The 24,877-nt window shown below is 44.2% G+C and overlaps 1 protein-coding gene across 4 annotated transcripts in view; it reads right to left on the bottom strand.

The window, feature by feature from the left end:
* The window catches only part of garnl3 (GTPase activating Rap/RanGAP domain like 3), a 59,328-nt gene that overhangs the window by 14,255 nt on the left and 20,196 nt on the right, over window positions 1-24,877 (bottom strand). For 2 of the 4 annotated variants that reach the window (XM_068573478.1, XM_068573481.1), the window contains exons 3-18: window positions 11,782-11,856; window positions 10,900-10,999; window positions 8,999-9,117; window positions 7,794-7,858; window positions 7,189-7,252; window positions 7,075-7,101; window positions 6,442-6,517; window positions 5,844-5,942; window positions 5,639-5,742; window positions 4,581-4,689; window positions 4,382-4,427; window positions 3,932-4,038; window positions 3,730-3,845; window positions 3,153-3,275; window positions 702-776; window positions 21-135 (exon numbers count right to left, since the gene is read on the bottom strand). In XM_068573478.1, coding sequence (XP_068429579.1) covers window positions 21-135; window positions 702-776; window positions 3,153-3,275; window positions 3,730-3,845; window positions 3,932-4,038; window positions 4,382-4,427; window positions 4,581-4,689; window positions 5,639-5,742; window positions 5,844-5,942; window positions 6,442-6,517; window positions 7,075-7,101; window positions 7,189-7,252; window positions 7,794-7,858; window positions 8,999-9,117; window positions 10,900-10,999; window positions 11,782-11,856 — 1,420 coding nt within the window. Of the gene's footprint in view, window positions 1-20; window positions 136-701; window positions 777-3,152; window positions 3,276-3,729; window positions 3,846-3,931; window positions 4,039-4,381; window positions 4,428-4,580; window positions 4,690-5,638; window positions 5,743-5,843; window positions 5,943-6,441; window positions 6,518-7,074; window positions 7,102-7,188; window positions 7,253-7,793; window positions 7,859-8,998; window positions 9,118-10,899; window positions 11,000-11,781; window positions 11,857-11,955; window positions 12,082-24,877 lie in introns of those variants that run through there. The other 2 variants (XM_068573482.1, XM_068573480.1) reach the window with 2 other exon arrangements.

Here is a 24,877-nt window from a genome sequence, read left to right as displayed (position 1 = left end):
TGGATTCGAGGCGACCTCACCGTCTAGCAGCAGGACGCCGGCCGCGTCGGTGGCCGCCAGCAGAGACTGACCCCATGAGTCGGCACACACGATCTCGTAGGGGAAGGTGCTGCAGAACGACTGGGACTCCCATGGCTGCGGCACACACACACACACACACACACACACACACACACACACGCCGAGATCACACATATTGGATTTATATATTGGATCTCCCACGCCCATTTTAAGTCCTAGCATGCTCCTTCTAGACAATCTTTTGGCATAAAATATGTAATTTTTCCGTTTTTTTAATCGAACGACACAGTTTTTTGACTGAAACTCACATTCTTTAGGTCTTAATCTTTCCAAAAAGGTGTCTTATTGACCGCTCCAGGAGGCTTTTTTGGGGAATCTGGCTCATCTAATGCTCGATGTTCATAGTTAGGATCAAAATATCTTTTAAAAGTGATTTTCTTTATTTGCAGATATACATTTTTTTCTCAAGACTTTGCTGAACAAATACATACAATAAACACAAGTATTGGATTCATTTTGGGGATCCTACGACGACTCAAACACAGGGGGAAAGAGGTCTGGAGACAAAATTGGTTCCAGTTTTCAACGGGTTAATATCCCACTTGCTTCTGCACGAAATAAGGAAAATGTGTTTTTGTTGTGGAGATTAATCGACTTGAGATGAAGACATGTGTTCTCACCTCTTTTCTGCACAGGCCGGTGGTAACAAGGCTGGTTGGGGCGTCTCCTCTCACGATGGTCTTCAGCTTCAGAGCCTAAAGACAAAATGTCAAATCAGATATGACACAACAGAGACATCTGTCAATTCTGTATTCTCTGGCTTGCAGTGCTGGACGAGGTACTCCGATCCTTTGTTAAAAGTACAAGCATTAATACAACAATGTAAAAAAACAGCAAAATGTACATGAAGTTTCATAAGACATGGTATTATTAAGAGTGTTAATACTGATCCAGCAGTGTAAGTTTAAACTGAGCTGTTGAGGAGAAGCTAGTGTTAACTACCTCAAAGACAGTTATTGTTGTAGTTTTTTTAGTCCTGTGGTTTCCAAACTAGGGTTTAGTCTCCTTCCAAAGGGTCGTGTTACAAATCTGAGGGGTCATGAGATGATTGATGAGGTAGGAAGGAAGAAAAAAAGTAAATTCTGCTTCATAAATTTAATGAAATTTGAATAATTTGATCACTTTGGGCCCTGAACATACACATATGCATGTATTTATGTTTGATATCTAAACAACGTGTGAGCAAAACCTTCACTGTGCATGTGAGTCGTGCATTTAAATGCTTTACAAGGCGGACAGCAGTGATGTGAGCTCCCTGAATTACTCCATCCTTAATAATGAGCCAGCCTGCCTGTGTGTATTCCTTGTGTCCGTGCGTATTTAAAACTATTGCGATATCTCACAGCGGTGGGAAGTAGACAGGCAGCAGCGTAAAGTATGACGACGTATCATCATGAAATACAGTTTAAGTATAAATGCTCAGGCAACAACCATCTGATCAGATTGACAATCTCCATTTCGAGCTGCAACATTCAAGCGTTTCTATTTGCATGTCGGCATGAAAAGGCAATCTGGAGATATTGAAACAGAACAGTGGACTTCAACATCCACAAAAACAAACACATTTCGACCTGTTAGGAATGCAGGACCAACACAGAATCATTGTGTGTAATGTGCATCAAGCAGCGAGGGGCCGTTCAGGGAGTCGGTTCATTTGAGGACAAACGCCTCGTCTCAGCAGAACTGGATAATCGATGACTCAACGCGTCTCCCTTCCTTTGTTTTCGCGCTTTACAAAACAATGTGTCGACGCCTCGGGCAGGGTTTCGCAAATGGAGTTAACGAGCGACAAAAACACGAGACACAGGATATCCTTGGTGGCATAAACATGTATCTCAGTTCGCTAATTCACAAGAAGGTTCACGGTGAAGAAGAAACACAACCCACAAAGTGTTTATCAATGTTGACTGAAACCTACAGAAACAAGCTTCAATTCACAAAAGGCCACACGTGTGTCCAAAGACGGCCTCGTACCTCAACCAGCAACCTGAAACAAATGACTTCCATGAAGCCAGAGGCCATTTGCTTCAGCACCACAGACAGCGCTCTGCATGCTTTTCTTCTCCTCTCTGTGCTTTCGCACTTTGTTCCCGTATATTCGCGGTTACGTCAGCGCCCGGTTCAGAGGTGTAATGACGGTTACATCAGCCCGGTAATGACAGCACTGCGGCTCAGAGACCTGGTTCTTCTGGGTATTATTTCAACCCCCGGGCCCCTCCTGAATGTCGGTGTCCAGTTCACTCAGCTGTCTGTCCGGAGTTACAGCTCTTCACTGACCTCATGCTAGCGTGAAGAGGCTTTTCTTCCTGAAATGAGAGCGTCTACGTTTTAAAGACCTCTGTTGCTTTATTGCTTTAGCGGACAGTCGCGGTTTCTCTGTTTGGCTCATCGTCGTATCACAATGGAGAAATGCACCGTGGCTGGTACATGCAGTTCATGTCCATGAGGATCATTAAGGACCGTTACACACTTTCTCCTCATCTCCATCTCGAACAAATTTGGCTTTGTATGAACTTTACAATTTTTCTGCACAAAAAAGAACTGAGGACAACGCTTGCATTGATATCGCAGCAACAAACACAACTACTTAAAACTCTTTCAGTACGTAAAAGACATCTAAATATTGACTCGTGAACCCATTCTCGAAGAGTGTACTGGTGACCAATGATGCACCAATGCAATACAAACATGTCCAAGATGTTTTCTTTTAAAACATTGAGGCAATTACGAAAGGTTTTTGGTTCATGATTTTTATAAACGCATGTATAAAACAATATTCCTGACCAGTAGTTTAATATTAGGTTCTGATATTATGCTCAGTGACACCGATCACGCGTGCATGCGGCTTCAGGTCTCTCACAGTGGGTGTGTTTGTGTTTGTCCATGTCCGCTGTTTGTGTGTGTCGACCTGGGTGTGCGTCCTGGTTTCCGTGTGCGTGTGTGTGTGTGTGTGTGCACAAGTGGGTGTTTCTGCTTAATTGCTGCAGAGCTCCGGGTGGTTGGTATTGCTGTATTTGTGTGTGTGTGTGTGTGTGTGTGTGTGTGTGTGTGTGCATTAATTACTTCCATACCTGCCCTATCCTGACGAACTCGGCCTGCCGTGCCTCCTCCTTCTTGCGCGCTGACTTCGGAGACTCGGGCAGCACGTCGCTGAAGGACCTTCGGTTCAGCATGTTCTGGGGAGAAAAAGGAACCTAAACGTGGAACACCAACACACACACACACACACACACACACACACACACACACACACACACACACACACACATATATAGGGGAAAAAGAAAGCAGACAGGGGTCTTAGAGAGTGACCCGAGCAGCAGGCGAGAAAAGCAGAACACAGTGAGAAGTAAGTCGTGTTTGGAGCAACAGGAGAAAAACAAGAGAAGGAACAAAAGTGATGTGAGGAGAGAGAGAGAGAGAGCGAGAGAGAGAGAGAGAGAGAGAGAGAGAGAGCCCTGCTGAGAAAGTGAGCATTGCAGTCGTATCCAGTCGGTGTGGTGCAGTGTGCAGAGGCAGACCGAGGGCTGCAGTGGAAGACAGCAGAACACAACTACAGCAGCGACGACAGCGACGAGAAGAGGAGGAGACAAGAAGAGCACGCTCGTCCCAGAGCCAAGCAGACGCCGCCGCCGCCGCCGTGCGTACCTTGTGCAGGTCAGGCATGAGGTCTTGGTAGAGCGAGCGGATCAACATGTCAAGGGTCCGCTGGCGCTTCTGGGCAAACGTCGGCGTCTCCAGTGTGGCTTTCTCTCCATTGATTACTGCAGGAGACGAAGCACGATCAGACAGGGAAGTACGGCGCGACGTCTTTACCGGACGTATCGTAATGCAGTTTCTTTTTTCTTACGTTTGACTAATAAAAAGTCCCTGAATTCTTGGTGATCAGTAAATAGAGGCGGAGACGGGAGAGGAGGTCCAAACAGTGGAACGCTCTCCTCTGAGAAAATCTTCAACCTGTGACAAAGAGCAGATATGTAGCATCTCTCACACCTAAACATTATGCAGAGCACATGAGGCCAACTAGAAACAATAAAGAGGATCTAGTGGCCGGTGTTATTTTCATTTTAGGCAAGTTTAGGCAAGTTTATTTGTGTAGCACATTTCAACAACAAGGCAAAGTGCTTCACATAAAAGCATCAAACGCATCATAATGCAGAAGAAAACTGTATTTTAAAACAGTTAAGAACATGCAATAAAACATTAAAACAGTCAAAAAGGCAAATCAATTTAAATGTAATGTCTAGAAATTCAAAAGCAGCTGTTAGAAAGTCAGGATTGCCTCATGAAGCCCACTCACCTGTAACTGTCATTCTGGCTATTATACCTAACTAATGCAAAAATATCTGAAGGTGAAGTAAAGGAAACACTGATTATATATATAGAACAAAAGAATAGCGATCCGCATATCTTCAATGTGGTACGGGTTCATGAGCAGAACCCGCTCGCTGGTTAGCGCTCTTTATTATCCTGACAGTCAACGCCCGAGTGAAGGATACGGGTGAAGTGCGATCGGATCATAGACGGCTTGAAGGACGACGACGCGTCATCCCCTTCCTGGAATACTATGGTGACGATGTCGTTCCCAATGTGTCTCTTTCTCTCCACCTGCCAGAGAGGAGAGACGCACACCAAAAGACACACGAGATGAGGAGAAGACGAAACCTGGAGCACTCTGGAAATGTCTTTGAATCTGGATTAATTGATTTTCTGATCACTTGGGAGTTGAGCAACACGCTGTAAAGACATCGCTGGTGAATAATCCCCTTGATGAAGTTGTTTACTGGCCGGCACACAACAGCATCTAGTCAGACACTGAGCAAAACCAGCAGTCAATGTGTCATTTGGGTAAATTGGCACCACAAAAAGAATGATGAATTACCCGTGATAGAAGCTCCTGTTTGAAAATAACCCTCAGAGAGCTATTCTGGATTACTTTGATCCTAGAGAACACTTAAAAACTAGATCATTCTCTGGTAGTTATAAATGATCTCGAAGTGTTTTCAACCAATTTTGTCTCTAGACCTCTTTTTCTCTGTGTTTGAGTCGTCGAAGGAACCCCAAATTACATTCAAAACTTGTGTTTATTGTATGTATTTGTTCAGCAAAGTATTGTAAAAAAAATGGATATCTGCAAAATATCACTTTTAAAAGGTATTTTGATAATAACTATGAACATCCAGCATGATATGAGCCAGATTCCCCAAAAAAGCCTCCAGGAGCGGTCAAAAAGACACCTTTTTGGAAAGATTAAGACCAAAAGAATCAGAATCTGCAACAAAAATCACAATAAAACAAAGTCTTGGTCTGTGAGGAAGGAGTTTCAGTCAAAAAAATGTGTTGTTCGGTTAAAAAAAATGAAAAAATTACTTATATTATGCCAAAAGATTGTCTGAATGGGGCATGCTGGGACGTAAAATTGGCGTGGGAGGATTTTGGCGCACGGCCTCCAAAAGGTTAAAGTACCTCAACCCCCACCAGCCGGTTGTCCCAGTGGGCCGAGCTATATTTGATGCTGGAAGGCGGCGTGAAGTGGGTTGAACGTGCAGACACCCACCTGCTGTTTGTTCTCTTTGGAGTAGGGCAACATGGTGGACACGTGGAACATGAGCTCATGGCCCTGGTACACTGTGTAGATGGACTTCATTCCTGTAGTGTCATCTGCCGGCGAATAGAGACAGAAAAAAAACACACAGGGTGATGAAAGAGAATTGGCGTATTTTCACTCTTAAAAAGGATGAATTTGGTGGCGGCCGCCTCACTCTTGGTGTCGAGTCCTCCGCGGTAACCGGCCCATCCCTGCAGCGTGACGGAGTCACCCAGCAGGGTGAGGAACTTATCGAAGCTCTCGCTCCCCGTCTCTGAAAGACAAACACACGGGACCTTTGACCGAGGAGATCATCTGTTTCTGTGTCGCAGAACGTTCTGTTTTGAGACGGGGATCGTCTGACATTTGAGGGAAACACCCGAAGTCTCTTTTTATTTGTGAGAAGATCAACTTACCTGGTTGAATGAAGGTGAAATAAATAGAAAACACTTTCACACTTGTACTAGAAATACAAAGCAACAGCAGCCACTTAGCTTAACTTAGCACGACTGGAAACACGACGCAGCAAACAAAGACATATAACAGAGATATAACGTGAATTAATGAGCTTTATAGCTGGTTTCAGAGCCACTGCGTCCAGTCTTCATGCTAAGCTAAAAGCGGCTAACGCCTCCAGCTTCACCTCAAACCAACAGATAAAAATAATATCGATCTTGTCGTCTAATAAGTCTCGCCGACCATTTTCATTCCCCAAATGGTCAAACTGACCCTTCAGTAGGTTTGAACACTAATAAAACTTAAAGGATATTTACCGTTGCTGAACATCTCGTCGTCGGTGAGTTGTCCGTCTTTGGCAAACAGGACGCCAAACTTAAAGTTGACTGAACCCTACAAAAACACAGCTGGGTTAAAATCTTAAAAAAAATCATGCATTCAAATAATTAACTGTAATGGGACATATATCTTTTTAAAAAAATATTTTTTTTACCCCTGTTGGCTTTCAGACAATACCCAAAATATATTTTCTACTATTTATGCTATTAGCAGATTATAAATATATTAAAATTGTAATCTTTACATATTTGTAAAAATATATATATATTTGAAATACACTTAAAACACAATTAAAGTGAGCTATCGGCATGTATATCAGCACAGACACTGTAATATACTTAAAATGTACTAAGTATACTTTAACTTGTTCCAAATTAGCAAAAAAAATATACTTAATATACTTCAAGTCATATTGAAATACTATTTAACAACTTAAATATATTCAGTACAAAATAAGTTGTTCTGAAATAGCACATTTTAAGTATACTTATGACTATTAGGGCTTCAAGTATACTTAGTATACTTAAGTATGCTAAAATGAAATATACTTAGTATATATTTTTTTGCCTGGGTGTATATGAAGGTGACTAATAAGCGTCGGCGTCGCTCACCTCCTGCTCCTCCAGCACCAGCAGGTCCTGAAGCCGGAGGACAGAAGGATTATTATTCACACGGCCGGAGGAAATGAAAACATGCTGCTGATCCGGCAGCGCTCTGAATCTCACCTTCTGAATCTCCGGGTTGAGGATCTCCCTCGGGCCTTTCTCAAACCTGTCCATGTTCATCGCACTGGGAGTGAGGAGAGGAGGAGGAGGAAGAGGAGGAGGAGGAGGAGGAGCGAATGAATGGAGGAAGTCGTAAGGAAAAGAAGAAAGGTGTGTTTAGGACTGATGGAAGACAAATAGCCCAAAAGGGCTGCACAGAAGAAAACTGAGCCAGACATGAATCAGGGGATTTTAATTCCTAATCCAGTTTCAGCGATGACGGATGGATTCAAAATCTCCAATCTCCTGCTTCATGCATCTTGTTATATCCTGTTTTTCTGTCTCGCACTAAATCTGCTCCAGGAAACACGACGGGGAAGATAATTTGAGCAGCAATTGAGCTACTTTTACATGACGGGGGTGGTAAAAACGGTACAATTAGGGGAGCTAACCATGGCTAACATGTTTGCACCTGCACTACACTGTTAAAAAAAGACAGTTATTATTATTACGGCGAATTCGAGGCCCCTGATTCGTCTCATGTGAACGCAGCGTGAGATCACCAACATTACTCATGATCGTCCACGTTTTGTGCAGAGTGAATGAACTGTGGCGGCACTTCTCACCTGAGGATGGACTTGACTGATAGTGTTTTAGTCGGGCTGTAGGGGAGGCTGATCTTCAGAGTGCCCTAAACCAACCAGAGAGACAGAATCAGGGATTAGGGATTAGGTTCCTCCTGTTGCACCGCTGCTCATTTATAGATCCACGACATACGTTTCAATCATTCGTCGGCCACATTAAACCAGATCAGTTCAAGCCAAACAAAGTTGTTCCGCTCGACAACAACAACAAAAACAACAACATCCTGTGCCAGTTAAAGAGTCTGACAGAAACAAGACAAATCAATGCGACCCGGCAGCGGAGGTGCACCGCCCTAATCAGGTTCCAGATACGGCCGGGGGCCAAAATTAAATCCAAGCTATCTTGGTCGTGAAGCTGAGTCACCACACTGCAAACACACCACACGCATCTCACTCACACACACACACACACACACACAGTGGAAATATTGCACTTTACTGATTTTTTTACTACATTCATGAGAAATGTTCCAGATAAACTGTTTTTTATTCAGCATTAATAGTCTCACGTCTTCCACCACAACGCTCACAATCACAGCAGCCATGTTTCTTTCACTTTTGACACTTTCAATACATTTTGCTGCTTATACTTCTGTACTTTACTTTAACCGAATGAACACACAACCTATTTTCAGGCCCTTTCTTTTGAAAATGTCCTCCCCAAACTAAACAGGGTGTGTCTCTGCAACCACTTGGGCTGTTTTAATAATGTTGGTGTTATTATAAAAGTTACACATGTGAGATGTTGTTCAGATGTGTAAATATCAGTCTGTATGTTTCTGGTTAACAGTAAATGAAGATGACACACAGAAAGGAATGAAAAGGTTTCAGGTCCGCCTATAAAAAAAACAACTTTCAGGATGATTATTGGTTTGAAATGATGCAGCTGTGAAGTCCAACTCCAACATAAACCATAGCACAACATGTGAACATTCATTTTTGTCATGTACCAAACCATATATTTCACTTGTATATTACTTATGGTGTTCAATACATCCAAATACAGCAGTTTTGGGATTTTTGTTCTTCATAAAACAAGCTATGATTTACAGTTTTGTTCTTCCCCCTCGAGGGGAGAAGAAGATAAACAAAACAAAACACAGGGAACCTTTAAGCTGCAGTACTTTATGTTGTAATGGAGTTTTGCTCCGTTCACACAAAGGCAGTCGGAGCGCTTCAGGTCTCACCGTCTTCCTCCAGAGGACGGCTCGGTACTGGGGAACCCGCTGGTTATTCTGGTCCGAGAGGACGACGGACAGGTAGAAGGGGTTCTTCTCTGCGTCCGTACCCACGTAGTTCTGGTGGACTGGGGAGACAGAGACAGATTACATGAGATTAGATATTCCTGCATTGTGTCAGGACTACAGACGCACACAGAGTAACGTGCACACAAGAGACAACACAAATCTGATATGAATAATAAAGAGACAGTAAAAAAAACAAGTAATATGAATAATAAACGGTAGAAAACATCTACAATACTGAATTATGTACATATAGAAAGAATACCATATAACTTATTATGAACAGTGTATTAATATTTTATAGGTTGAAGTGTTATTCAAAGATATTTAACATATAAATACTATGAATACACACACAGACTTTGTTTGATTTATTTAGGAAAAAAATATAGTTTCTCTGAGGTATTCAGCACTTCGTCTTATCCGCTTGCTGTCTTTTGGCCTTTCTTCCTTCCTTCCTTCCTACCCTCCTTCCTTCCTACTCTTCTTCCTTCCTTCTTTACTAATCTCCTTCCTTACTTCAGCACTTCCTTTTATCCACTTGCTGTCTTTTGGCCTGCCTTCCTTCCTTCCTTCCTTCCTTCCCATCGCCAAGTAAGGAAGGCAGCCATGAAGGAAGGCAAGAAGGCAGAAAGGAAGGAAGAGAGGAAAGCGGGCAGGCACGAAGAAAGGAAGGAAGAAAGGAAGGAAGGAAGGAAGGAAGGGTCCAGGTTTCTTCACCGGCATTCGAATCAGGAGGAACGCCTCCTGTGTTGGGTTGAGCTAAAAGACCGAGATAACCGTAAAGGAAATAAAAGTCTTTCCTCCTCCTGGTCGCGTGGTCGCGGTTCTGCACGGCGCTTTAAGATGAGCCTCGTCTGCAGAACGTTGGCTCGACCCGTTTGGACCGCGGCGCGGCCATCTGGGCCCGAGCAGCTCGAGCAGAGCGCTGCAGCGTACAGCACGACACAACATGGAGGCCAATTATTCCGCCACGAGCACTTCCTGTCTAATGAAGCGTCCGATACGCAATCTCAGTTTGTCAGCAATCAGGTGTGAGAAAGTGAAAAGGTTCGTCTCCCCGTCGTCTTGCATTCGGCATGAAGACGATTCCCGATTCCTTTCGTGAGCTTTTTCTCCTCACGCAGAGGAAAGCCTCAACGAATGGGTGTAAGTAACTTCCTCACGGGAAGCATCGGCACACGGTTAATGAAGAAAAGAGGAATAGAGAAAGGAAAGGACATTGAAATCCAGAAAACATTGGAAAAGGAAGCTTCCTTCAGGGGAGGACAAAGAGAAGGAAGAAAGGAAGGAAGGTAGGAAGGAGGCTACGAAGGAGAGTAGGAAGCAAGGAAGTAAGGATGGAAGGAAGGAAGAAGAAAGAAGTGCATTCTTACCCTCCTGCCTTCCTACCCTCCTTCCTGCCTTCCTACCCTTCTTTCTTTCCTTCCTTAACGTTCATTCCCTCCCTCCTTCCCTCTCTCCCTCCCTCAATTCCTTCCTTCCTTCCCTCCTGGCTCCTGCCAGCCTGCCCGCAGAGCGCCGGGCTCATTTGAGACGCCGATTGCGTTGTCTGTCGGAGGCGAGCGCCGTCTCTGGTGGCGAGGCGGCGTGCGCTCTGAGGGCGTCCTCTCTGGGCGGCGTGCGGGATGCTAACGAGTCTCGGCCCCGAATGAAGAGCAGTGCGGCGCGAAGACGAAGCTGACCTCGTGAGATAAGAAGCGTCCTGTGGAACCAGGAAAGACCTCCAGAGGATGTTTTATTCCACACGCGCTCTCTCACCTGAACACTTTGTCTCTCTCTCTCTACTCCATGTGTTACACTGTGTGTGTGTGTTTTTAAAAACATAACAGAGCAGCACTGACCTTTTCCCAGAAAGTATTTAAAGAACCATCTGGTGTGGTACTCTGGATTCTCCAGATGGACATCGGTTCTCCTCCAGGTTCCTGGCGTGTAGTCCAAAGACTGTTTGTAACACACACACAAAACACACCACATTGTCATCAGGATGTTCACACCTTGAGTCACATCGGTTTCCTCCGTGTAAAACTGACACAAGCAGCAGTAACGAGGACAAAACTTAAAGATCAGGGAACGAGATGCGACCAAAGCGTTTGTCTCTTTGCTGCTATGGTTTCATCATGGAGGGAATAATCCATACCATGAGATGTGAGACAAAAGCAAAGGAACGACTCACACTAAGGACTACTGACATGAAAAGCAGCAAATATGATCAACCATCTATCTATTTAAGAAGTCAGGGGGTGAGAAAATATCGATAAGTATCAAGATATTATGTTTTGTGATGTGCTATTAAACCTCAAATATTGATTTTTATCTAATAGTTTACAAGGCTGTGAGGCAGATCCCACTGAACAATGTTCTCTTTGTACTTTGACAGGGACAGGCTAGCTCACTCCCCCCGCTTCCAGTCGTTATGCTAAGCTAAGCTAACCTTAACGAAGCTCCTGGCTGAAGGATTATATTTAGCAGACCAACGGTGAGTAATATGGATCTTCTAATATTACTCTCATCAAATACACCCCAACATGTCAAAGTATTCATTTAGTATCTTTCAACAGTGATGTGTCTTCTTACAGATGTCTCTCCGTCACCTTTTTTAGGCATTTCAGGACAGTACAAAGCAACTCTACGGCCCTCAAAATGATTATCAACCATCATGTATTCGGATAAGTTGTCATTCGGTGGCATGCACGCGCGGGGAAAGTGTGTTGTGTTGCATTGACCTCATCCGACGAGCCGTTCTCCACCCTGAAGCGGCCTGCCCTCTGTATGGCCCCATCTGCGTCACTGGAAATTAGCTGAGAGGGAGACGCAGAGAGAGGCAGACATGTTTAAAATTAGACATGTGACAAAACCAGGACTTGTGGCGCGGACGGTCACGAGCCGGTCACAAATACATTGGAGCCGATCAGCATCATCATCATCGCCGCGGACGAGGAAGAGGAAACCCGGGCGGCCGCATCGCCTCCGCGTGACACATGTCAACGGCTCCAGAATTATTAACCATCAATAATTTGCAATGATTCCTCCAACTCACTGGAAAAAAAGTTTCTATGATGTATTATTCTTTCTTTTTCCCTTTTCTGCCAAGTGATCTGTCTGATGCTGAAAGAAGGAAGGAAGAAGGAAGAAAGAAAGAAAGGAAGAAAGAGCCTATTCTCCTTCCTTCCTTCCCTTCCTCCCTTCCTTTCTGCATTCCTTCCTTTCTGCTATTCCTACTTTCCTTCTTTCCTTCCTTCACTCCTTCCTGCGTTCCTACCCTCCTTCCTTGCTTCCTTACCACATTCCTACAATCCTTCCTTTCTTTTTTCCCTCCCTCCTTCCTTCCTTCCTTCCTTCCTTTCTTACCACAATCCTACAATCCTTCCTTCCTTCTTTCCTTGCTTCCTTCCCTCATTGTGATCTGTCTCTTGCTCCTCGCTTCTCCTGAACGTAAAAGTTAGAGAAACGGTTGCACATTTTGGGAAACAGCGAACACTTCCTGACTTTTTATTTTTCTTTGCAGGAAGTCGAGTGAGGTGTAAGTAAAGACCCGACGACTGAAATAAAACTTAGCAGAGGACTCAACAGATGCATTTCCAGCAGCGTCTGGACAGTTTTTTGTCCGTTACACTGATTTTCCTCCTTTTCTTCTCATTGTGGACATCAAACCCCTCCATCTCCTCCTATCCCATCCCCTTCTCCTCGTTATCCCCCCAACACCATCACACTGGATGATGCTGTGTTGCCACGCAACGGCTCGCAGAGTTTCTCCTCCCTTGCCTCTCTCCTCCTGCTGCCTCTCTCCTCCTGCTGCCTCTCTCCTCCTGCTGCCTCTCTCCTCCTGCTGCCTCTCTCCTCCTGCTGCCTCTCTCCTCCTCCCTTGCCTCTCTTCTCCTCGCTTGCCTCTCTCCTTCCCTCCCTCTCTCCTTCTGCTGCCTCTCTCCTCCTCCCTTGCCTCTCTTCTCCTGCTGCATCTCTCCTCCTTCCTTGCCTCTCTCCTCTTCCCTTACCTCTCTCCTCCCCTGCCTCTCTCCTTCCTTGCCTCTCTCCTCCTGCTGCCTCTCTCCTCCTCCCTTGCCTCTCTCCTCCTTCCCTGCCTCTCTCCTCCTCCTGCCACTCTCCTCCTCCCTTGTCTCTCTCCTCCTCATGTCTCTCTCCTCCTCCCTTGCCTCTCTCCTTCCCTGCCTCTCTCCTCCTGCTGCCTCTCTCCTCCTCCCTTGCCTCTCTCCTCCTCCCTTGCCTCTCTCCTCCTGCTGCCTCTCTCCTCCTGCTGCCTCTCTTCTCCTGCTGCATCTCTCCTCCTTCCTTGCCTCTCTCCTCTTCCCTTACCTCTCTCCTCCCCTGCCTCTCTCCTTCCCTGCCTCTCTCCTCCTCCTGCCACTCTCCTCCTCCCTTGTCTCTCTCCTCCTCATGTCTCTCTCCTCCTCCCTTGCCTCTCTCCTTCCCTGCCTCTCTCCTCCTGCTGCCTCTCTCCTCCTCCCTTGCCTCTCTCCTCCTTCCCTGCCTCTCTCCTCCTCCTGCCACTCTCCTCCTCCCTTGTCTCTCTCCTCCTCATGTCTCTCTCCTCCTCCCTTGCCTCTCTCCTTCCCTGCCTCTCTCCTCCTGCTGCCTCTCTCCTCCTCCTTTGCCTCTCTCCTCCTCCCTTGCCTCTCTCCTCCTCCCTTGCCTCTCTCCTCCTCCTTTGCCTCTCTCCTCCTCCCTTGCCTCTCTCCTCCTCTCTTGCCTCTCTCCTCCTCCTGCCTCTCTCCTCCTCCTGCCTCTCTCCTCCTCCTGCCTCTCTCCTCCTCCCTTGCCTCTCTCCTCCTCCTGCCTCTCTCCTCTGCGTCTTTTGCCCTGGTCTCTGACCGCCGCGCTCTATATTTTCTCCCCTCGCCGACAGAGGGCTCTGCTCTGCCGACATGTTCTTTAAAAAAAAACAAAAATCAGAAAGGAGAGTTGGCCGCGTGTCCCTGCACACACTGCGAGGCGTCCAGATGGCCTGAAAGTGGTCCGGAGGAGCCAAAGCAAGAAGAGGATGAGGAGGAAGTTCCTCGGAGAGAGAGAAGGTTTTGAACATGGAAGGCGGTTAAATGGACCTCTTGGACATAGAAGCAATGAAACGAGGGCTTCTCCTGAACCATAGTTCCCTGTAGATTATAGTTTACTTCATAGATATCTATAGAATATATATACACATAAGCTTTTATTCTTGTATTTTAATTTGAAACGTGTTGAACAGTAGTCGCTCATCCGATCAGTTTGCAGGATATTTTCCTGTAGATTTCTGCAGCTGTAAATGTAAATGAAGCAGATATTACAGATGTTCACGTGGACGTGGAGCACGTAAACATCTAGTCCTCTGTAAAGTGTCTTTGAGTATGTAGAAAAGCGCTGTAAAAGTTTTAATTATTATGGTACATAAACCCATGGCAGGTTTATTGTTTGTGTTGATTGCCTGCTTTGTATTTGCCTCATTGGGTCTGGACGTACGCCGCGACGATATTATATTGTTTGATGAATTTATAGAGAGTTTTAAGCTACTTTCTCTCTAAGAGATAAATCAGACTTTTATTTTGAAAAGCTAAAAGGAAACGCAGATTTGTTTGATGCTTGAATGTGAGCGTGACAGCACAGCTATGGATCAAAAGTGTGATAGTTTAATGGACCCGCCTGAGGCTGAAGCTCTTATGCTGGTGATAGTTTACAAGTTTAATGAATGAATTATGACCCGCAGGAAGAAAATAAAGGAGTAATTTCATCAGCAAGACGTTTCCTGCCACTTCATCGAAGGGGAACCGTTAAAATTATTATTATTTTAATTATTATTACCCAAGTTTCTGACCATTCTCCGTCATGCTCGCAGGAGCGCCATCGCCAAAAGTCATCGTTTACTGCAAATATTGTGGTAAACAATGATCCTTATTCCATTATGCCATGAAATAAATATGATAATCATGCTTAAATACTGAAAAAGTCTGATTTCAGTGACACGTGAATGTACTTCTGACAACTTTCCAGCTCTCACGGTCCAACACCAAAAATGTAAATGTCCAACACAACCTGGAGAAAACTGAGCAGCGTTTATGATCCGTGTGGAGAGCGAGTGGCGTGCCGGCTCATTAGATCATATCAGACGGAACAATAAGGAGGGAAAGTGATGAGAGGGCGCTTATCGTGGAAAGAGAGAGAGAGAGAGAGAGAGAGAGAGAGAGAGAGAGAGAGAGAGAGAGAGGGTGAACCATTCCTGTGGGCAAGGGAGGACGAGGGCTTTACATTCTGAATAAAATCATTAATAACTGTCATGTTGACTTTATTGTTCACGCTAAATTAAATCTGATACGCAGCGCTGCAGCTGTGGGATTAGAGAGAAATGAGATTCTGCAACTTTAACTCGACTGCAGTTTTGCAGCACATAAAGAAATAGTTTTTTAAGACACCGCGGTATACCGGTTATACTTCCACATGACATATATTTATGAGCATGTGCTTCAGTTGTTGTGCATCGAATAGGAGACAAGAAAATGAAACGCGACATGAAACGAAGTTTAATCCTGACGAAGAGCCTTTCTTCATCTGATTAACTTCTATGATTCAACCTAAATGTTTCATGTCTCATCAGTTATCTTACCAAAACAAAGTGGACCTGCAAATAATGATTATTCTCACTTTCAGTTAATCCGCCATTTTATTTTTTTCAATGACTTTTTTCCAGGCCTGGAAATAACATTTTAATATTAAATGACTTTTCCAGGTTTTCCATGACTGTAAGAACCTCTGTGTCTGCATCTTCTCCCCTTGGTGCACTGTATATCAAACATGAATATACAATAAGAAATTACAATCCAGCCGCGCTTGTTTACTGCAGGTGTGAAGCTCTGATAAACAACACGGAGGTTTCTGTGCAATAATTGGCTGCAGGAAATACCGCCTCCCCGTCTCTCGCTTGCATGTTAATAGCCCTGAAAACAAAATATATTTCCCGCTTACTTCCTGGCGTGTGCTGCTATCGCGTTTATGTGCATTAAAGTCCACGAGTGTAAGTAAGTGTGGACGCGTTTGGGCCTCCGTTTCCCTCCATTTCTGCTGCCGGCTGCAACATTAACCGTCCAATCGCAGGATAATGGAGGAGGGGGGGGGGGGGACTAAAGCGGCGTTCAAACGGAGCAATGCGTCGCCTCCGTGGTGCGTTTGTGCGCCTGAAACGCAGAGGAAGGAAACGTGTGACATTCTGTATTGAATGTGAGTTTAGGTAAGTGTTTGTGCGGCTGGGTGTGAATGAGCTTTTGGAGCGAAAGAATGAAAAATGGGCAGGAGAAAGGAGCCATTACTGTAAGCGCTCTGGGGAGTCTCTCTCTCTCGTTCTCTCTCTGTGTGTGTGTGTGTGTGTGTGTGTGTGTGTCTCATGCATGCATCGCGCAGCCACTGCTTTTAAATCATACAACAGAAGAGTGGAAGAAAAAAAGGAAAGAAAAAGGAAAAGCTGCACTCCAACGATTCCCCAGAGGGCCGTGGGGGGAGACGGGGCGGCGGCGGGTTATGCTTCTACGCTTTAACAAACAACCCATAAAAAACAACACCTCACCTCTGCTGGGGGAGCTACAGCGGAGGGATAGGGCAGGGAAGAAGAGGAAGAAGAAGAAAGGGAATAGAGAGAGGGGGACAGAGTGAAGGATGAGGTCGCGGGGGAAGAGAGAGGGAAAGAGCAAAGTGTAATGACAACAAGAAGCCGGACGATAAAAGAATAATAGCCGTCTCCACAACGCGGAATCCCGAGGGAGCATTATACACAGAGAATAGATGCACACACACACACACACACACACACACACACACACACTTAAACTGCTCCCATTTTAGGGCATGACTTGAACATTTCACAAACACAGGCGAGCGCACGGCGTATTCAGAGAGCCTCTGATTTCCCCCAAGGCACACGGGACAAAGGAGCGCTGCAGTGCAGGTGCAGATGTGTGTGTGTGTGTGTCTGTGTGTGTCTGTGTGTTGAGGTATTAAATCAATACTTTTGTGACTGCCGATAGATAATTGATCTCATCAGCGGGCCCCGTTCATGCACACTCACAGTCCTCCAGCAGGACGGCGGAGAACACTGAGGCGGGAGAGGAAGTGAGCGGAGGGCGAGAAGGGAAGTAGTAAGTAGAGGAGGAGGGGGGAGAGAGAGAGAGAGAGAGAGAGAGAGAGAGAGAGAGAGAGAGAGAGAGAGAGAGAGAGAGAGAGAGGTGAACAGTCAGAGGGACGAGTAAGGGGTGAGAGGAAATTATTGGGGAGATGAATAGTGGCAGGAAGGAAGAAAAAGAAGGCAGGAAGTGAGACATGAAAATGAATAAAAGTAGAAAAATATTCACAACAATCAAGGAAACTGTTATTTGATATTCTTTGACACGGCAGCTCTGTCCCGTTTGGGTTTTTGGAAGTTTTTTTTAGCAAAGGTGGAAGGAATAGATTAAACTTTCTATGTGTAGGAGAAGTATTTGTCCAAGACTGTTGGACATGTATGTGAGCTTGTTGCTTGTTACTAGGTCAGAGTACAAATGTCAGTTCTCACATTTACACTCCAGCAACCCCAGCAGAGCTTTTGACAACGCATCCCGCCTCGTGAAATCCTCTCCACTCGTTTGTAAATACAAATATTAAAGTACAAATCAAACCTCTGTGTCACACGGCCGAGTACGTGCTGTAGTTGAACTAATAACACTTTTATTTCATCTTTATTCTGAATACTGTTCTGTAATTCTAGATTGTAGAATCACAGTTTTATCATCCTCATATACTAATAATAATACACTTTACTTCTATGATTATTTTACAATAGATTCTGTAGAAATGGCAAACAAATAGTGACAAAACTAGTGTCACATAACAATGAGCACAGTAGCTATTCTGGATAAGTCAAATAAAACAATACGAAAATAATAATTCAAACTAAAGTTAAGAGCCATACAGATACAAGTGAAAACGTTAATGAGAACCATGTGAAAGCACTCTTATGAAAATAGGTTTTTAAGAGGGATTTAAGAGAGGTGAAGGAGTGTCTGAGTGAGATCTCCTCAGGGAGGTTTATTAAAGTTCACCTGGCACCCAATATCTCCAAAATAATGGTGAATTTAGAAAGATAAATCTGTCAAGTGGGTAGAGCAGTAATAGGGACTCACAGTGAAGCCAGACAGGAGGTGGATGTGTGTGTGTGTGTGTGTGTGTGTGTGTGTGTCTCTGTAGGTTTATTATAGGAGGGTTCTCATTAAAGGTGCACTGATATAGAAAAACGGCATGTGTATGAACATGCGTGTGTGTGTGTGTGTGTGTGTGTGTGTGTGTGTGTGTGTGTGTGTCACTGAGGTCATCCAATGACTCAGACAGACAGTTGAAAATACTACACTGCTGCATTTAGAAAAAGGAAGTGAAATATGGCGACTGAGAAAGAGGAAACTGAGCCTTACTGTTTATTGCTCCATCTTTCACAAAACTAGTTTTCTTTTTCACATCGAGGAATCCCAAAACAACATCAATGAACTAAACCTACTGGCAAATATTGAGTGTGTCGTCAAAGCCTGGTTCATCTGCGCCACAGAGGTCCATTGTGTTTTTTTTAGCAGCAATAAAGCTCTTTGGTACAGAGGAACAAGCTTCATTAGGCTCTAGAGACACACAGTCTGTCTGTGTTTGACGACGATACATATACGGACTTATCTGTTAAATACTTGAGAATTAATTTACTCTCCTCACGTACAATATAACAAGTTGGACCTCTGTTTTCATGTTATTTCTAGCGCTGCACAGCATGCACGCAGAAAGCCCTTTCATGTGGTGGAAGACTCCTGCAACGCTATTAATGATGCATGACGCTGCCGCACAGAAAGACAAGAAGTAACAACCGACAGCCAGCGACGGAGAAAAATGAGAGGTGACGATTGCAAAGAAAAGGCCAACGACGTCTGCCACGCCTCCATGGACTGCAGCTGATCAGCATCCACGCTGCCGGCGGCGGCTAGCACAAACCTAGCCACGCTAACAACAACACCAAACCAACGACACCGGTGATGACTACTGAAGGCATCGAGGCGGCCCGGGATCACACTCGCTGGGTGCGGCGGCTTTACTGAGGGCCCTGCAGAGGGGGAAGATGCTGCGGGTGAAGCCTGAGATCTCAAGGGTGCTGCCGCAGAGCAGCACGCATGAGCTGCTTTAATAAGCTAGTAATGTTTCAGAGAGAAAATGGGAGGAGAATGGAGAGACAAGAGCAAGAAGAGAGACGTTTAATCTATAGCGTAGATACATTAAATAGGTTTTAAATGCTCCAAAATGGATATTTTTGAGGTTTGACGTGACGCTGGTTACAATGACAAACTGCTGTTTCCTTCTTGTGGATAGTGCAATGTCGTTTTATTGAAGTATTTACATGCATGACTATGCTTTTTAGAAACGTGGATGAAGCTGCACAGCTTGGCTATGGCTACAAGCGACTTGAAGTGCCATAAAAGTATCAAGAAATGCAGAGTTCAACAACCTCTGGTGGTCTGTAGAAAACAATAATAGACAAGCCCTCTCAGAAGATGTACTGTCGAGCTCCACAGACAATAAAACAGAGCAACGCATCAATATTTAACACTTTAAAGAAGACCTGGTGAGCTCATGTCCTCTGTGGATCTAGAAGACGGACATCCCGCCTCTGTGTAACCTCACAGTTCTCCAATAGTTAACCTCTATTCATGACTTACGAATGTGTGTTCATGGAAAAGGAGGAAGCTGTCCACACATCTCAGCACGGAGCTAAATACGAATATTGGAAGGCCGACAAATCTAAAAGTACTTCACCCACATTACGGCCATTTGTATATAAATTACTCACCATGTGTTACCTCGAGTTCTTACAAAAAACAGTTTCACGCTCGCAGTAGAAAATAGAAAAACTCCTCGGCTCTGATTAGTCGTTTCTCTCCTGGTGCGGCGGAATCGAGCAAATGCAATTAGCACGAAGAGGAACCGGATTTTTTTCCACAGATTTTCTGTCTCATGGTAACAGCTGGGATACAGGGACAATACGAGCAAATACGACAAAAGGTCATCTTTAGTTGAGGTGCCCTACTGCATCTTCGAAACATGTTTCTCCAGTTAAACTACATTTAAACGTGTCACAGATAAACATCTTCGTGCTACCCCACAAAAATGAAATAATAATTAAAAAACGTATCGTAACTCATGAAAAGAAAACTCATGTTATTGCCACTGGTGGCCACAGAGGCCGCTGTTCAGCAAAAGTCACGCGGCCTGGCTTTAAAAAACACACACGCACACACACAAACAGACACAGTCACACATAGTAAGACACACACACACACACACACACGCCGAGAGTGGGAATAAATTCAGTGTGACAGTGTGCAGTCAAAAGCCTCCAAGGCAGTGACAGTAACACTGGCAGGCAGGTGGGAGTGGAGCAGTCTGCTTACCAGCCACTGACACACACACACACACACACACACACACACACACACACACACACACACACACACACACACACACACACAGAAGGGTTCCAACACTTTTGTTTTGTTTTCCAGTGCACCACACAGCCTCCAGCTCTCACCTATCCGTCACCGCCTTTCTTTCAAATGAGGAAAATTCAATACACTGAGGGGGAAAAACTAAATAAAAGTCAGCGCCGCCCCGTCCACGCTGTTGTGTCAGGATGAAACGGGTTTGATTGTTTTAGCGGCAAACACACAATTAAGTTTTTTAAAGCGGAGCGTGGAGTTGTCACCGACTAAAGTGACAAGCCAGGGTGGGAGTTGCCTTTGTGTTTGTGTTCTTGTTGTTGTTGTTGTTGTCTCTTTCTATGAACGCCGATGCCATCGTGCAGCATTTGCTTGCACGTCTTTGTGGATGAGTGTTTAAAGAGTGTGTGTGTGTGTGTGCCATTGAAGTTTGGAGAAGACATTAATGCCTCGCTGAAGTTACATTGGAATGACTTGACCTTTCACAATAAAAGCACATGATATACACTGCATTACTATTCACCAGAGGAAATTCAAATTCACTTCGAGCCTTTGGCGTTAAAGGAAACTCAATAAAATGGCGTACAGGCGCTTAGGATATACAACAATTTAGCTGAGACGGACTGCCAGATGCTGCTCTTTGTCAATGAGGATCCTGTAATCTATTCAAACCTCTTATTGAAAAAGTGTCGCAACTGCGGTACATTTGCATAGCCGCCAGTATGAATAGTTTTGATGGGAAATATTTCAGGATTCCACATTTCCGTGTTGTTTATTCGTGTGAGAATAGATTTACTGAAAGCAATCATGTTTCATTACAACAGAAAAAGGTACTTTGCATTTCAAAAGTGTCCCCGATTCCAGATTAAATGAACTTTCCATAAGCGCGTTGAAATAAAACCGGATCCTTCCACACACTGGCAGCGTTACTTATACAGTGGACATGTTACTGGATCCATCACACTTTTATAAAGTGGTGTGTGTGTGTGTGTGTGTGTGTGAGAGTGAATCATGCGGTCACATTGGTGTCTGTGGAGGAAGATGCTCATATTGGCAACTTCCACACGATTTCAATAAGGCCCCAAAAATAAAAACAAACACACGGGATGAGTCACGGCTCTGCTGGCCTCTCTCATGAGGAAGACCCGGCTTTGAATCCGTGTCTCCGACTCGTGTTCAGACGATTGAAAGGCTTCCAAAGCAACGGCGCTGGAGCTCGTGTCGTGTCGAGAGAAGATGCAACGCGAGGGTGATAGTGAGGTTTATTCTCACTTTAACTTCACTAGAGGCACGGCAAGATTTATAGTTCACTAAATATAAAATAGCTTTATTATAATAGAAAGTGTTGTTAAAGTACATTAAAATCAGGATTTTACAGACATGAGGAAGTGTGTTTTTTTACATCATCCACAGCTCTGATCTAATTCATTTAAAGTGCTAAAGTTTCAAATACATGATTCAGGTCAAAGTAGGTCATTTTTCTACTTCTGAACTGAAAAAACACGATTTTTGGACTGAAAATGCTTCAAAACATGTCAATGCTTGTGTTTATTGTAATTATTATTAGATGCTTTAAGTCGTAATCTTTCTAAAGATGTGCAGTATTAGTCTGTGGCATGATGGGAAGGCACCGAACAATACAATTAAAAAACCATGGGAGCAATCAAGGAGTCTTTTTTTGCTCAGACTTTTTACTTTTTCATTGTGCAGAAATTAAGTCATAATTATTATTAAATTAAATTTAAAAGTCAAGGAGTTGCGGATTCTTTATAGATCAAGGACTATAGGGTCTGGTGTTCATATCACGGACGTATGAGCACACACATTTAATACTATCAACACAAGGAGCCGTTTGTTGGGACCAGAATCGTTGCACAAACCTCTCCTGGAGTCACGCAGCCTGAAACAGTGCGAGAGCCACACAGTCGACGAAAAATCACTTTCTCCTGTATGTTCACAAGTAATTATTGTTCTCACTTCAGCAGGAGAAGGAAGACGTCATTTCACTGCAGAGTCAGGGAGCAAAGATTATCGCTCCAACGTGAGCTCTGCATTTTGTGTTTATCCTCCCTGAGGTTCCTTCTGAAGGTTGATGAAGCCATCCATTAATTTCTCATGAACTGCTCACGTCCCCTCTCCTATCAAACACACACTGCCTTTTGTTTTTATCCCTTCAGGAATGGAAAAGATTATTATTTCAAGGTTTATGTGAGCTTTTTTTGTGGGTATTACACATACATTTACTTCATTAAACCACTTCATTGCCAATTAAGACAACGCTGAGACGTAGTTCTGAATTACCAATCTTTCCTTTGCTCTTCTAATTGGCCAAACTACTCGCTGTGGCCTTCCACTCCCAAAGCTGCGTTGTTGCGGCGCAACATTATCTACACTCATCAAGGCCACGTAGGAGGTTGTGGAGCAGCTTATTCATTCTGTTAATTAAAACATTGAATGTTCATTTTACACAATGGTGTTGCTATGGTATGTTAGTTTGTCTTCCCATTCATGGTCACCTACCCTCGGTGTGCTAAATATTAAGTTACTAGAGCCAGCAGGAGATTATCTTAGTTTAGCTTAAAGGGTGGAAAATGTTGTTCTTGTTGTTGGTACGAGGCAGCCAGTGGAGACTCAAGGAAGTCACCACGACTGGCAAAGAAATACTTCACATGAGACAAATAGTGTCGTCGACAGATCGCTAGAAAGTTAGTGAGGTGAAGAAGTGTTGACAGTTAGAGATTTTGTTGATTTGAGTCATCTTAGCTGCAATGACTGCAGCAGTAGTTAGCTAGCTTAATGTTAGCTAGCTTAACGTTAGCTAGCTTAACGTTAGCTAGCTTAATGTTAGCTAGCCACCACACCTCAGGATTAAAAGAATAAACTTCTTAATGCTCCAAATTCTGACACTTTGCTTTTTTATTAACATTTACTTGTGCTTTTACTTTCAATACTTAAGTACATTTAGGATCAGAATATTAGTTTTGATACTTAAGTGCTGTAAATATCCGAAGAATTTTATTCGAGCAGTACTGAAACAGGTGACTTTCACTTTTACTGGAGTCATTTTTCTTTTACTCAAGTACGGCTTCGGGCTACTTCATACACCACCGTTTTTTTTTTTTACATTTATATATTTATTGAACACGAAGTCCACCGAACAGCGTCTAAATAATCTAAAGTTCCTAGAAGCGGGACCATAACATTTGCCAGTGTTTTCCACACAACGTTATGATGAAGACAAGGACAGGATGCTGGTCGTGGTGAAAAGAAAACAGGGCTGGCCGGAAACAGATACTGTACACTTTTACGAGTATTTGACACTTTTACGAGTATTTGTTTACTGTGTCACGACTGTCGGTGGACCGAGGTGACAAAGTACATTTTTCATTGACAAAAATTACGTTATTTTTTACCCTAATGACTTCACGCAGCCACATGGAGGCAAAGCATCATGGGAGTAAAGTAAATTAAATGAAATAAAACTGAATGAGCATCATTTTTTTAATGTCCTCATATGTTGAATGAACAGCGTAAAGGGATTATTTAAACTGTGATCACCACAAGTGGTTTCCACTGTATTATGCAACATTTGATAGATGTAATGACTCATAATCAATAATGAATAACAATAATTATTAGTTCAGCCGACAGGGAACATCTAGGGCGCTAATGAGAACAGCATCAAACCTGTGTTTCAACTTTTCACCCATTACAATAATTACCAAAGCATATCGTCTTAATAATATCTAGAAGCCAATCTATCATGATTGATCAGAGAGGACCCTTAAGTCTTCACGTCAAACTCTAGTGTAGCACATGATACAACGATGAAGAAGTCATGCAGCATTCAGTGTGGAGGAAGAGGAGGTGGAAGAGGCATGCTGGGAGTTCTGAGGCTATCGGTTCACTCATGCTGGCTCTCTCTCGCTACGCTGTTCGGAAACCGCTCTCTCTCTTTATTTTTCTCACGTACACACACACACACACAAGCACACACACACAGCAGCATGCAGTGTGGTGTCAGTCTGCCAGTGCTGATAGGCAGCATGTGGTTTCTCCTCAACACTAATCAGTCGTACACGTGGTGGGCCGCACTCAGGGAACAACCCACAATATGCCGCTGGTAGGAAGTACGATTGCAGTGTGAAACCGTAGGACTTCCTGTCCCCTCCTGGGCTATCGGGACGCACAGAGCTGCATTCGGGGACGTACACACACAGATGCACACACACCCCTAAAGCTATAATGACTCAACAGCTTAGCAACCTACCACAGAGACACACACACACAAATGAACTTTGGAGGCCGAGCAGAGACCTGCATCAGTGTGAGCGCAGCACCCTTTGTG

Source organism: Clinocottus analis, unplaced genomic scaffold, assembly GCF_023055335.1.
Source record: "Clinocottus analis isolate CAN_PGR_092001 unplaced genomic scaffold, fCliAna1.0.p SCAF_13, whole genome shotgun sequence".
NCBI lineage: Eukaryota > Metazoa > Chordata > Actinopteri > Perciformes > Cottidae > Clinocottus > Clinocottus analis.
The sequence above is the reverse complement of the archived record's forward strand: the minus strand, read 5'-3'. Positions and strand labels throughout refer to the sequence as shown.